General features: G+C 40.2%; 1 protein-coding gene across 1 annotated transcript in view; it reads right to left on the reverse strand.

Annotated features, from left to right (window-relative positions):
* Nucleotides 1–207: 207 nt before the first annotated feature.
* The window catches only part of LOC311040713 (protein NLRC3-like), a 46,027-nt gene continuing 30,495 nt past the window's right edge, over nucleotides 208–15,739 (reverse strand). Inside the window, exons 7-11 of the mRNA XM_084051054.1 lie at nucleotides 12,583–14,341; nucleotides 12,320–12,490; nucleotides 11,730–11,882; nucleotides 10,443–10,489; nucleotides 208–791 (exon numbers count right to left, since the gene is read on the reverse strand). Of these exons, the coding sequence (XP_083907180.1) occupies nucleotides 241–791; nucleotides 10,443–10,489; nucleotides 11,730–11,882; nucleotides 12,320–12,490; nucleotides 12,583–14,341 (2,681 nt within the window). The 3' untranslated portion in view covers nucleotides 208–240. The remainder of the gene's footprint in view (nucleotides 792–10,442; nucleotides 10,490–11,729; nucleotides 11,883–12,319; nucleotides 12,491–12,582; nucleotides 14,342–15,739) is intronic.

Genomic DNA, 15,739 nt, shown 5'->3' on the forward strand with positions numbered 1-15,739 from the left:
GACAGCAACGATATGTATTACTGATGAATTGAGTACAATGGACCACAATGGAAACGAGACGATCTGCAAGCTCACAACGGGCCGAGCTGCATAACTGTGTGTGTGTGTGTGTGTGTGTGTGTGTGTGTGTGTGTGTGTGTGTGTGTGTGTGTGTGTGTGTGTGTGTGTGTGTGTGTGTGTGTGTGGGTGAGAGAATGTGTGGCAGCAGTGTCTCCAGGACACATGACGTTACTGTACCTCCTAGATCTGACACAGAGACACTGAACCCCCGCAGTTGAACCCAGCACAGAGTGGTTCAGTGAAAGTGCACTGGTAGGTGTGTAGGTGTGTCAGTGTGTTAGATAACACTTTGTAAAAAGACAGACTTCCAGCTGGACAGTCTACATACACGGCTACTCTGTTGGAGCGACGGAGACGGAGGACATCAGAGGGACGGACAGAGAGTTTAGTCTTCTCCCCATTGTGACGGACATGGTAATCGTTGTCATCATCATCACATACCAGACTCCAGGATTTGTCATTGGATCCTAACCTACAGTCATCACCCTTTCCTCTCCTGTTGATTCCTCTGTGTGTCACTGATATATGAACCCATCCACTCCACTCTACCTCCCAGTAACAGCGGTCAGGCAGACTCTCTCTACACAGAACCTGTGGATAGGAGTCAAATCTGTCTGGATGGTCAGGATATGGTTGGTCCTCCTCCACCACATACGTCGCCTTCTTGTTGTCCTCAGACAGAGAGAGGTATCTGTGTGCTGTGTTTGGATCCAGTGTGAGTTCACACACATCTGATGAGAGAACAACACACAACACAACACCAGTTTACAATCATATAGAACTTCATAATAATGTACAAATGTAACTTATTAACCACTATGAACGCTGTTTCAAAAATGTTAGAAAATGACAGATCTACAAGCTCTCAACGCATCACTCCGTGATGCGTTGAGAGCTTGTAGATCTGTCATTTTCAGTACAATGTTCAGCTACTGTATAAATACCAGTGGTGGAAAGTAACTAAGTACATTTACTTAAGTACAGTACGTAAGTAAAATTTTGAGGTACTTTACTTGAGTATTTCCAATTTCCAATACTTTTACTTCTACTCCACTACATCTCAGAGGCAAGTATTGTACTTTTACTCCACTACAATTATTTGAAAACTTTAGTTACTAGTTACTTTTCGGATATAAATGATGATATTATGACACGTATATTAACCACTTTAGCGCTATTTCATACCTAGGCTGTTTGAAAATAGCAGATCTACAAGCTGACAGCGCATCGCATCGCAACACGTTGTGAGCTTCTAGATCTGCCATGTTCAAACATTTTAGTACTCTTGGTACTTTAAGTACATTTTGATGCCAATACTTTTGTACTTTTACTCAAGTAAATTTTGAATTCTGGACTTTTACTTGTAACAGAGTATTTCTATATTGCAGTATTGGTACTTTTACTTAATTAAAGAATTAAAGTACTTTTTCCACCACTGATAATTACCCCAAAGAGTTAATCTGGTTAATAATAATAATAATAATAATAATAATAATAATAATAAGGGTAATAATAAAAAATAAAAAATATAGTAATATATAATAAATGAGATCTAGATGTAGTGGAGTAGAAGTAGAAGTAGAAGTATTGAAAATAGGAAATACTCCAGTAAAGTAAAAGTACCTCAAAATTGTACTTGAGTAAATGTACTTAGTTGCTTTATACCACTGCAAAGCACATGGTGATGGTACAATATGTACGCACATGCAAGAACACACACACACACACACACACACACACACACACACACACACACACACACACACACACACACAGGTTTTGTAATGTAATAACTTTTTCATGTCAAGGACCCAAAATGATATGTATTTGGCCACGGACCCCCATCTCAAAATATTTTGTTCTAGGGACCCCCAGAAGCAAAGATTTGAGTTACAAATGTTCGCTTTAAAATAAAATATATTCAAATATTTGCACAAATGTTCATGATTTAAAAAAAATAACAAATCTACAAGCTCGTAGCGCGGCACTCGGTGCCGCGCTATGAGCTTTTATATCTGCTATGTTTGAATAGACAAAGTGTAAAATAATGCTTTTTAGCTCACATCTAAAAATGACACAGATGCGTTCCAGGTCTTAATGGGTTAAGTACATTTATATATAATAAATAAGATCTACAAGTTCACAACACATCGTCATGCAGGACACACAAGCACACGCACGCACACACACACACACACACAGAAACAAACAATCAAACAAACAAACATCATACGGTATACACATAGAGTACACGCACGCGCACACACGCCCGCCCGCCCGCCCACCCACCCACCCACCCACACACACACACACACACACTCAGAAATCTTCAAAAATGTTAATAGCAAAAATAGCAGATCTACAAGCTCACAACGCGTCGCATCGACACGTGGCTCAAATGATTCAGAAACCACTTGAGCTTTATTTCAAAAAAATCAAAATGACAGATCTATGTGTTGTGAGCTTGTAGATCTTCTATTTTCAGTAAAATCACCTATAATGACATGTCCAGAATAGAAATATAATAATAATACATATATATAATAAATAAGATCTACAAGTTCACAACACATCGTCATGCAGGACACACGCGCACGCACACACGCACACACACACACACACACACACACACACACACACACACACACACACACACACACACACACACACACACACACACACACACACACACACACACACACACACACACACACACACACACACACACACACACACACACAGGTTTTGTAATGTAGTAACTTTTTCATGTCACGGACCCAAAAATGTATATGTATTTGGCCACGGACCCCCAGCTCAAAATATTTTGTTCCAGGGACCCCCAGAAGCAAAGATTTGAGTTGCAAATGTTCGCTTTAAAATATATATATCCAAATATTTGCACAAATGTTCATGATTTTTCAAAAATAACAAATCTACAAGCTCGTAGCGCGGCACTCGGTGCCGCGCTACGAGCTTTTATATCTGCTATTTTTTAATAGACAAAGTGTAATATAATGCTTTTTAGCTCACATCTAAAAATGACACAGATGCGTTCCAGGTCTTAATAGGTTAAATACATTTATATATAATAAATAAGATCTACAAGTTCACAACACATCGTCACGCAGGACATACAAGCACACGCACACACACACACACACACACACACACACAGAAACAAACAATCAAAAAAACAAACATCATACGGTATACACATAGAGTACACACACACACACACACACACACACACACACACACACACACACACACACACACACACACACACACACACACACACACACAGGTTTTGTAATGGCTTCCTAATTTGCAATTTGTAAAACAGTGTTAAAGGACCCCCCCTCACACTAGCACTGTGTTTCATAATCAAGCAAAATATGTAAAATATTCATAATGTTTTGGTAGCCATACAGTACAACCAGGCAGCCATTTGAAGACATTTTATGAACTATCTGAGATCATTAGGATTTTCTGAAAGATTGAACATGTATTCTATATAGTTTGACCACTTCAAATACTCTTTAATGTTAATATAACTAATAACCGAACATAGCGGATCTAAAAACTTACGTGTCTTTGACGCCTTGCAAGCTTGAAGAAAACCTTTGAGTGACACACTTAATGAGTGGTGACTGAGAACTTTAATCCATGAGAAGCAGATATACAAGCTCACATTGTGTCACTTTTTTTCCAATATACTTTTTGACTGTGTGTGTAACACGCAGTCTAGTCCACTACATCTCAGAGGCAAACATTATACTTTTACTCGACCACAAGTGGATAGTGGGATCTACAATCCCACTATGCTTCGCGATGCGACACATTGTGAGCTTGTAGATCGGCTATTTTCAAATGGCCGAAATGTATATAGGGCATTAACTGTTTTTGTAATATAATCAAAGTCTACAAAGTAACTAGTAACTAAAGTTTTCAGATAATTGTAGTGGAGTAAAAGTACAATATTTGCCTCTGAGATGTAGTGGAGTAGAAGTAAAAGTAATGAAAATTGAAAATACTGCTATTTTCTAAATATTTTTATACATTTGAAAACTTGTGAAGAGGGACGTTCTGCATAATGAGTACGTTTTACTTTTAGTACTTTAACCCATTAAGGCTTTTTTGAAAAAACTTATGTTGCTATGTCAGTGGTTCTCAAACTTTTTCATGTCAAGGACCCCAGAATGTATATGTATTTGGCCGCGGACCCCCATCTCAAACTATTTTGTTCCAGGGACCCCCAGAAGCAAATATTTGAGTTACAAATGTTCGCTTTAAAATATATATATTCAAAGATTTGCACAAATGTTCTTTAATTTTCAAAAATAGCAAATCTACAAGCTCGTAGCGCGGCACTCGGTGCCGCGCTACGAGCTTGTAGATTGAAATGACACAGATGCGTTCCAGGTCTTAATGGGTTAAGTACATTTTGATACCAATATTGTTGTACTTTTACTCGAGTAAATTTTGAATTCCTGACTTTTACTTGTAACAGAGTATTTCTACATTGCAGTATTGGTACTTTTCACTTGTAACAGAGTATTTCTACATTGCAGTATTGGTACTTTTACTTAAGTAAAACATTTGAGTACTTTTCCCACCACTGCTGATAGCCTAGTGAAAGTAAATGAAATACGCTCTGGTCAAACCCCATTCAGCAATCAATTCATTCTGCAGTTTAAAGGTGGCCTTACACTACGAGATAATCGGGGTCTTGCCCTACCCCAGCCTATAGATCGGGAGTGAATCTCGGGCATAAATATCATCTAGTGTGAGGGTTCAAAGATCCAATCTTAACCCTCCTGAGTTGCTCACAGGACGGTCGGGGCCGCCTGGTCATTTTCAAACATGTTTATTTATCTGGATCGCTACTGTATGGAACAGCACAGCGGGGGACCGAGAGAAACACGGCCGCTGTTCAGATGCAAGGGACGGGGGCCGCTGTGCCGACAGGCCGCTAATCTCACGCACGTGTGTGGGAGCACACACACACACACACACACACACACACACACACACACACACACACACACACACACACACACACACACACACACACACACACACACACACACACACACACACACACACACTCTTCATACCATCAGGTTGGTTGTTTATGTAGGCCTTTATACCAGGCCTACCTTTATATCATATGTCAGATACTCTTGTTAGATCTCCTTTCCCACTACCCCCCCCCCCTCTTCTTCTTTTTTTCTATGGAAATAACGACACAATGGGAACCATGCACAAAAAACGAATTTCACCCACTTTTTTACTTCTGTAAACCTGTGATGTGACAATAAAGCTGATTCTGATTCTGATTCTAATTCTAATTCTGTATCCAACATATGGATACTGTAGCAATATGTTCTTTTTAGCAAGTGACACCCCTGCATGATCGACGAGTAGATAAATGATGCTTTATGAAACTATGGACTGACGCAGGAACAGTGCAGACACTGCATGGTGAAAAAGTACTCAAATGTTTCACTTAAGTAAAAGTATCAATACTGCAATGTAGAAATACGTTAAAAGTTAAAGTCTGGAATTCAAAATGTACTTGAGTAAAAGTACAAAAGTATTGGTATCAAAATGTACTTAAAATAATAAAAGTAGAAAGTATACTCGTTATGCAGAATGTCCCATTTCACAAGTTTTCAAATGTTTAAAATGTATGAACATCTTTTGAAAATAGCAGATCTACAAGCTCACAATGCATCGCATCTTAACACATTGTGAGCTTGTAAATCAGCTATTTTCAAATTGCCAAAATGTATATAGGGCTGAAGTGGTTTTGTAATAATAATAATAAACGTACAAAGTAACTAGTAACTAAAGTTTTCAAATAATTGTAGTGGAGCAAAAGTACAATATCTGAGATGTAGTGGAGTAGAAGTAAAAGTACTGGAAATTGGAAGTACTCCAGTAAAGTACAAATATCTAATAATTGTACTCAAGTACGGTACTTGAGTACATGTACTTAGTTACTTTACACCACTGGCATGGTGTCAATGTGCACCCTTCATAGTTCTTAAATCCATTGATTTTGCAAAATGTTGCAAGGGAAGCCTCTCTGAGTCTGTGCCATGCCAACCTGGTTTATTTTTCGTTGCATGATAGTGTCGAGCGGATAACATTATGCGATATACAAGACCACAATGACCCACATCAACATTTATTTAATTAGAGAGAGGCTATCTTTAATTAAATCACTCCTATTTGGTGTGCTCTTACAGGCTAGAGAGTTTACATTCAGAGAGGAAGTGCTGAAAGCTTTGAGAAGTACAGTAGGTACTTAGGCTCCTATTCTGCAGCCCGCTAAACCCCTAAACGTTACCCTAAACCTGTTAAATACGGATAATGGAGCTGCGCTGCCTTCTAGCACCTGCGCTCCCCGTCCCCCATTATGCCGACGCCGTTAGTTGCGCGTGGGGGTGTGGCCGTGGGCGTGTTGTTGCTATATCCCCCACATTGCCATTCTGCAGACACACATGGGTACGGCTTTGGGGGGGGGGATAGTGCATTCTAAAAGCACCCGCCCGTTTCTGAAACCACCCGCCAAGTGCACACAGACACTGCAATGGCTTTGTGCCCGTGGACTATTAGCCGTGTTGCCATGCATGCAGCATGTGAGAAATAAGCAACCGCAGGTCTATGAAAACAAAAAGAAGCAACTATAAGGCCACATGAGCACTTCAAACTACTAACTAGAGCTTTCATATCCCCTAAATATTTTAGCCCGGCTCGACTAATAATTGACAAATTAGACCCAGCCCAGCCCGTCAGTCATTTTTCTAAAGAAGCTTAATTGCTGCATTAAATCTTGGTAATTCGTTCAGAACAGGAGTCATTCCACCCTCAACAGTCTATATTTTTTCTTTAAAAAACAGATTGGAGCAAATAGGGCTATATAAATATATACACTGCCCCATAACCATTTTAAGAATGATATTCGGTTATTATAAGAAATATACTTTTAATTGAGATATTTTCGTTTTTTCCATATTGCTCTGTCATGTCTTAATAAAATGCTCTGTCATGTCTTAATAAAATTCTTCTTTCAGCAAGCAGTAGCCTACAAAACAGTTCGGATTGCCAGCGCAGTGACAGAAAACAGCTGGCTGATTGATTGATTTGACCTACTTTTGCGCTATGGTGATTATTAGCTGCTTAGAAGCTGTGTAAGAAGAATAGTATTTTAAAAAACGTCGACCCGGCCCAGCCGGTGCCGACGGGCCGGGTCTGGTCCCGTTGGGTTTGGGCTAAAATCTTAAGCACTTACATTTTTTATAAGATGATCGATCTGCGGATCATCTAGTGTGATTTTCATTTTGGCTGCTGTGTCGTTAAACCCATGCTGCGGGTGAATATTATATTATATATTATATTATTATTATATTCCCCACGTAAACGCTATACGTTCATGTTTACTGTTAAAGGTTCTCAATCTTTTCAGGCCAGCGACCCCCCAAAATAACCATATTTGAACTGGGGACCCCCCCCCCCCACCCCCATTTTGTTTGACTCGGTCCCACAGATAAATATTGTGAAAATAGCAGATCTACAAGCTCACCAGGCGCTGGGTGCTCCATTGTGGTGTCGAACCACAGGTTGAGAACCACTGCATTAAAAGGTCCAAGCAAGGCTACTCCGTGGCGCGCGCGCGCCTCATTGTTATACGCTGTCCAAAATAACAGATCTGTAAGCTGTTGACACGACATGACGCAGCGTGTTGATAGCTTGTATGTCTGTTATTTTGGGTAGGTAGAAATGCGCGGATGGCCTCTCACGTCATCCGAATCCAAATGTACAAATTAATTATCCGCCCGTTATCCAACCGCAATAATTATATTATCCAATTTAAAAATCCGCATCCGCACTAACCGTTTTTCCCGTATGTCAAAATATTATTATTTTCTGGTATTCCCCGTTAGTATTAGTTGTGCGATGCGAGCACAAAATGCATTGATTTCACCTATGGAAATGTCAGTGCGTCTTTTTTCTTTTTTTTTAACCGGCGCTGCGCTGAACGTTCTGTGCGGCATCGAACATACAGGCATCCAACCAGTGGTGGAAAGTAACTAAGTACATTTAATTAAGTACTGTACTTAAGTACAATTTTGAGGTATTTGTACTTTACTTGAGTATTTCCAATTTCCAATACTTTTACTTCTAGGCCTACTCCACTACATCTCAGAGGCAAATATTGTACTTTTACTTCACTACATTTATTTGAAAACTTTAGTTACTAGTTACTTTTCAAATATAAATGATTATATTATGAAACATACATTAACCACTTTAGCCCTATTTTATACATAGGCTATTTGAAAATAGCCGATCTACAAGCTCTCAACGGTGGCATCACAACGAGTTGAGAGCTTGTAGATCTGCTATTTTCAAATATTTTAGTACTTTTACTTTTGATACTTTAAGTACATTTTGATGCCAATACTTTTGTACTTTTACTCAAGTAAATTTTGAATTCTGGACTTTTACTTGTAACAGAGTATTTCTATATTGCAGTATTGGTACTTTTACTTAAGTAAAGAATTTGAGTTCTTTTTCCACCACTGCATCCAACATACATGCGGCATCCAACCGGTTTAAAAAAAAGACGCATTTTGTCGTCGCATCGCACACTGCTCTACACACTCACACAGACACAAGCACGCAGAGATTTGGCTATTTTATGGATAGATATAGGCTATTAGATGTCATTAATTTATTTACCGCAATATTTCACCCGCGGTTTATCCGATATTAATTAATAATTATATTTGATTGACTCGAACCCACCCAAACCGCGGTTCGCAGCAATGTGTCTGGGTTTGAGAGGATATGATTGATGTAAACTTAAAGTGTAGCTCTGTTCTGGATTAATGAACAAAGGTGGATGATGAAAGATAACGGGGACAATATGGATGTATAAGTTAACTTTAACTGCGTCACTTCAGAGGAAACTATGGAGCAACTTCACACCCCTGTTTACACACCCCTGGAATCCATTAGAATGGTGGAAATAGAACAATAACAGCCAAAGTGAGTACATATAGACCTTTCCTAAAACTGTCCCATTTATTATACCCATGTGCTACTGTATGTCAGTGTACCACCGCCCAGCCCTGTGGTCGACCAGCTGGAGGTCCATGGGTGCCTGTAGGAGCGTTGTGGCAACATGATGTAATTAATTATTTGGGAGCAGCCGGTGTGTACCAATAGTATAAATATTTTAAATGGCTTTAAGTTTCATAATACTATTCCGGATCTGACTAATATGACACGCTTATTGTTAACACAATAGGCTACACATTAATATAAAAATGTATTTGGATAAATAAAATAAAAAAGAAGGAAAACAAGCCCAATGTGGCTTATAATAATCAGACCAGGCAACAGTGCAGACGGGGAGATAGGCTAGAGCATATATTGGATCGGGGATGACGGGGATGACGGCTAGCGCAGTCTTCTCTTAAAGGCAATGGCTTCTGGCACGGTGATTGGTTTTATCATTGTAACGCCCAAACCACACCTATGCATAATGTAACGGGGAGCGCAGGTGTTTTGCGGGGCGGGGGAGTACCACAGAATACCAAATTTTGCGGGGCAACGCCTCTTGCCTAGTGCGCACTCCGAAACTAGCGGTTTGCTCAAAGTGCACGCTGAATAGGAGCCTTAGTGTATAATTCTAGAATCCTGGACACCATTGCTAGGCAGGGTTCACCCAAAACTAGATTGTGTTATGTAATAAACCCCAGGTAATATAATGCATGTTTTTGTTAATATAAACACATTACAGTTATGTTAAAGAGCTGGTGCCATGTTTTTGCACTTTTTCTGTTTTTCATGTGTCTATGAGGTTGATAGAACTTCATTAAGCCCCCCGGTGGTGGTTTTATGGTGTTTTATGTCTTCTCTGACTATTTGGAGTTTCTTCCTGGAGGCTGAAACCTTGAGGGTCAAACGTGCCAATACAGAAACAGCGCTTTAGTGACATCGTAAAAACAAACCCTCCCCCTCATTATCATAACACAACAGGTGTGGGCATGAGGAGGAGCAGGGACTAGGACATGTGGGTGGTGCTAAGGTGGTGGAGGAGGTGCTAAGGTGAGAACCAGGTATACTTAATGAACTGGAGGCGTGTCCACATAAAAACATAATTTTAACAATTTCTGTACACTTTTTTGAAAAAAATCTTCCTCCTAGTATATATAACCATAATACCTGATGATTATGTTTTAGGGGGGGGGATCACAGCACCCCGTCTTTAAGTGAAAGTCACATGCTGCTGTTTATGTGAGCTGTTCTACATTGCAGGATGTGTGCTGCTTTGATTTCATGATTGAAACAGAGTAAACACTTACACTTCCTCACACCTGGTTGCAGCCTGCACTCTCCGCCATGGTGAACACTGGGGGTGAAGGAGAGACAAAGTCAAGCCTGTATATTCTATTTGATAATAGAAACAATGATAGATAATGCAGATGTATGCCATTAAACATTAAATACTACTATAGTGGGTGGCAACGTGTCGTCAGCAAGGGGGCGTCGCACATGCAAGCTATGTAAGTGCACTGTGGTTGGGGACCGGAAGTTGAGAGTTGGGTAAGTCCCGGGAAAGACGCGCTGTGATCGGCCAGTAGTCACTTTCAGTGGCAGTTGGAGCAAACGCAGTCCCCACAACATCATTTACTATTCTGAGCCTATCGGTACATAACTTGGACGGGGCTGAGTAGGCACAAGCGAACTTCGCAACTTTCGGCACGTGCCTCTAGTGGCTCAAGTTCGCTTGAGACTGCAGCCATGTTGGGGGTCAGAGAGTATATAAAGATGCACTTTAGACTAGGGGGTATGATGGTGGTCTGTGTTTGTAAACATTTACTTATTTGCCGACTACATAGTGAACGGGATGGATAAAAATGACCTCACGCTCAACATATTATGGCAACTAAATGTACAGCAAGCTACCTAGTAATTTTTGCGAATGTGCTGGGAGAATAACATTTTCCCTAAAGTAAAAACACATAGTAATTTTACCGGATAGCGCCATGACGTTGAGCATTGATTTCAACCAGAGAGAGTCAGTCCGTCACTTTGGATAGCAGCAGCTGCCAGGCAGCATATGCTTAGATTAATGTGGTGCTTAATATCGAGACGAGAGAGAGCGTGTGAAAGTCAGCCCGTAGCCTAAAACTGTTCAGTGACAAAATGCTTCAGAGCAATGTTGACAATGGTCTGAGAAAGGTGAAACTTATACGTGTTGCATGAAGAATATGCCTTATCCTAAGATGTAAGTTAAATAATTATATGGAGAGGAGGTGACAGAGAAATGCAGGCACACTGAATTAAATGAAGGGATTGCGATTGCTTTTTATTTGTTGTGAGCTTGTATGCATATAGGTTTAAAGTGCTCATGTGACCTATAATAGTCACTTCTTTGGGCTTCTTTTCATAGACCTGGTTGCTTATTTCTCTCGAAAAATCCGGCAACACTGGTTGCGACACAGCTGTCTTGTATGATGAAAAACAAAAACAATGTTGACATTTCAAGATATGTCGTCTGTTATGGGATTTATAAACTGACAGTGTGATTTCACTACTCTTAAACAACTAAGAACTTTTGCACTAACTGGCAGCAAGTCTTTCCCTACCTGAGGGTCTGCAGTTGTCCAGCAGAGCGCAGCGTGTCTTCTGATTTCCCTGGGTGATTGTAGCTTATATCCAACACTTTTAGATGGGGGTTGGATCTCAGAGCTGTGACAAGATAAGAACAGCCTTTCTCTGAGACCATACAGCTTGACAACCTACACACAGAGAGAGAGAGAGAGAGAGAGAGAGAGAGAGAGAGAGAGAGAGAGAGAGAGAGAGAGAGGCCCATTCGTTTTCAAGTTGCTTGATTTAATATATATATATATATATATTAATCAGACACGCCCCCTTTCTATACAAATCGAACATGTCCCTACATTGCTTATTTCTAGCCTAAATGTTTTCAAATACATATTTTAGACTATTTAAGTGTAAAACTAGTAATAAGCTGTACATAACGTCATCTTGAATGAGATTCAAAAAAACGCCCTGTAATTAAAATCAGGTGTGTTTGGAGGAACATGCAGCTATGGGAATCATACAGGTGAAAGAAAGCAAGATTTATTGCGCGTTTGACAGGAAGTCATTAAAATTGGCCTGTTATGGAATTATGGATATATATCATTTATATAAAAGGTTAAGGAATACTGACCTGAGGGTCTCCAGTCTACAGTTTGGACTCGCCAGTCCAACACAAATCTTCATTATGCCTAAATCCTGCAGCTCATTATTAGACAAGTCCAATTCTATAAGCCTAGAGTTGGAGGTGAGAACTGATGATAACTCCTCACAGCATCTCTCGGAGAGGTTGCAGCCACTCAGCCTAAAGAAAAAATAGCGCTAAAATTAGATGTTTCTATTTTCTTTCCTATAAGAGAAAAATAACATGATATATACATTTGTTGGTTCACCTACAGAACTCTTTTGGAAGCTTTGACCACTGGCAGCAGTCTTAGAAGACCCTCTTCTGAAGCAGAGTATTTCTTCAGGTCAAACACGTCCAGCTCCTTTCCTGATGACAGCAACATGAAGACCACAGCTGACCACTGAGCAGGAGAGAGTTTGTCTGTGGAGATACTTCCCGAGGTCAAGTACTGCTGGATCTCTTCCTCTAGAGAATGATCATTTAGCTCATTCAGACAGTGGAGCAGACCGATTGCTTTCTCTTGAGAGAGATTCTGCCTGATCTTCTTCTTGATGTACTCGACTGTTTCATGGTTGGTCTGTGAACTATTATCTGGCTGTTTGAACAGAACGTTTAAGAGAGTTTGATTGGTTTCCACTGAGAGGCCCAGCAGGAAACGTAGGAACAAGTCTAGGTGTCCGTTTGGACTCTTTAAGGCCTCATCTACAGCACTCTGGTAAAGGTTCTTCTTAGATTTGAATAGCTTGGAGAACTTGGAGTTTTTTTGTGACATTAGGTTGAGACCACGATTCTTGAATGAGAGAAAGACATAAAGAGCAGCCAGAAACTCCTGAACACTCAGATGAACAAAGCTGAACACTTTGACGTTGTGCAACCCACACTCCTTTTTGAACATCTGTGTGAACACTCCTGAGTACTCTGAGGCATCTCTGATATCAATGATATCTTTCAGGTCTGATTCATAGAAGATGAGGTTGCCTTTCTTCAGCTGTTCAAAAGCCAGTTTTCCCAGAGCCAGAATAGCCTTAATATTCTTTTCATTCAAGTCCAAATGTCTCTGATCTCCGTCCATCCTGGCATTCTGATGATTGAACTGAACCACTATGAAGTGGATGTACATCGCAGTCAGGGTCTCCGGCAGTGCACCACCTATTCTCAAGAGATTCTCTAGAACTGTCGCAGCGAGCCAACAGAAGACTGGAAGGTAACACATGATGTGTAGGCTTTGTGATTTTTTGATGTGTGTGGATATTGTTCTGGCCTTGTTCTCATCATCAATAAATCTCTTTTTGAAGTACTCTTCCTTCTGGGGGTCAGTGAACCCTCTGAGCTCTGTCACCCTGTCAACATACTCTTTAGGGATCAGAGTGGCTGCTGCAGGTCGCGTGGTTATCCAGATGCGGGCAGAGGGAAGAAGGTTTCCCTTAAGTAGGTTGGTCAGTAGCACGTCCACTGAGGTTGGCTTCGTGACATCATTCCAGAAGGCATTTTTCTGGAAGTTTAATGGAATCCTACACTCATCTAATCCATCAAAGATTAACACAGTTTGGGTATCTTTGTTCAAGATTCTTGCTGTGTTGATTTCACCGAAAAAGTAGTGAAGAAGTTCCATCAAACTGTACTTCTCATCCTTCACCAAATTCAACCTTCGGAAAGTGAAAGGAAACATGAAGTGGATCTCATTGCTGGCTTTGTCTTCTGTCCAGTCCAGAGTGTACTTCTGAGTTGAGACTGTTTTACCAGTGCCAGCCACTCCCTTCGTCATCACTGTTCTGATTTTATCTTCTCCAGGTAAAGGCTTAAAGATGTCTTCAAGTTTGATTGGTGCTTCTGGTGTGAATGGTTTCCTAAACGCTGTTTCAATCTGACTGACCTCATGTTCATTACTGACCTCGCCACTCTCTTCCTTTGTGATATAGACCTCTGTGAAGATCTGATTAAGAGGTTTGTTTTGAGTTTGACCGATTTCATTCCACTCTTTCAAACACTTCAACTCCTGCTGAAGATTAGACTTGAGTTGTTGAGTTTCTAAATGACAAAAAAAAAAGAAAGAAAAAGAACGAAAACAGACAGCATCAGTAAGTGCATCTTATGGTAAATGTGGTCCTCAAAAGAGAGGACTTGATCATTCTGAAGTTAAAAGGGCGATTGTTAGTCTGCTGTTGTTGCCATTTAACAGTGGTAGGATTATGTAGCAATCTTCCATTTTAGATCAGATGAATTATTCACATATTTAAACAACAGCTCTAAAACCGACAGTCCCAATCCTTGATTCTCATTGGCTGATTCCTGTGATAAAATACTTTTTCTGGATGTGCACCGTGCATGGCGTGTCTCTCTAAACCTGGTGTGTCTCTCTAAACATTAGAGAGACACACCATGCACGGTGCACATCCAGAATAAGTATTTTACAAAGCATACATGGGCAACTGGTGGCCCGGGGGCCACATGCGGCCCCCACCTTCACTTAATGCGGCCTGCAGGTTAACATCGGAATACTGATATATTATTGATTTCAGCTGTTACAATTCCAAACATGCAAACATGACCCGCATTAATTACTTCAGTCTATATTAGTAGCTTAATGGCTAGTATACAAATTCTAATGTCTTTTTTGTATATAATGTCTAATGTATTTGTATTTAAGTTCATACATTTAACATAAGTATATCTAAATGCACTTTATACATACAGAAATTACTTTTCAGGATTCCAATTCCAAAATGGCAAAAAATAGCAGATCTACAAGCTCAAAATGTGTCGCACTGTGATACGTTTTGAGCTTGCAGATCCGATATTTTTTTGTGACATAGAATGGCGAAAAAAAAGTTAAAAGAGGTGTCTGCCCGACAGTATATGCAATGTGGCCCTCTGGAGTGAGTGTTGAAATATAGTTTATATAAATATACCTTCTCCATCATCAAAGTTGCCCAACCCTGCTCTAAAGGCTCACACACCATTTACCCTGAAGTTAGATTTGTGCCAATGAAATGTTGTATTGAAAAAAAACTACACTGACAAGAAATGGCTAATTATTTTTACATCAAATATTAGTTATTTGGTGCATAGCAGAACAAGGTAAGGAGAGCTTGTACCTCTAATCTACCACATGTAATGTGAGTGATGTGTTGAATTTGGATGGATTTTGGTAGTGGAAAGTGTGCGCCAAAATAGGTCAATGTTCTATCTAATGCACTCTTTAAATAGCAGGGAAAAGCTACACTGGTGTAATGCACCGGGCGTTAGATGAGGTCAGAGCTGATCTAAAGGTGCAACCACTTTCTGACTCTTCTCACTTAATCCCATGGTGCACATATGGGCACAAGTACATTTGGTACTGGGCGTGGAAATGACAACTGGGTCGGATGTAAACTAGCAGTGACTCTTTGTGTAATATAGGGCCACATAACACTACCTGTTGCCTGA

Source organism: Gymnoscopelus microlampas (assembly GCF_963454915.1).
Source record: "Gymnoscopelus microlampas genome assembly, chromosome: 24".
Taxonomy (NCBI): Eukaryota; Metazoa; Chordata; class Actinopteri; order Myctophiformes; family Myctophidae; genus Gymnoscopelus; species Gymnoscopelus microlampas.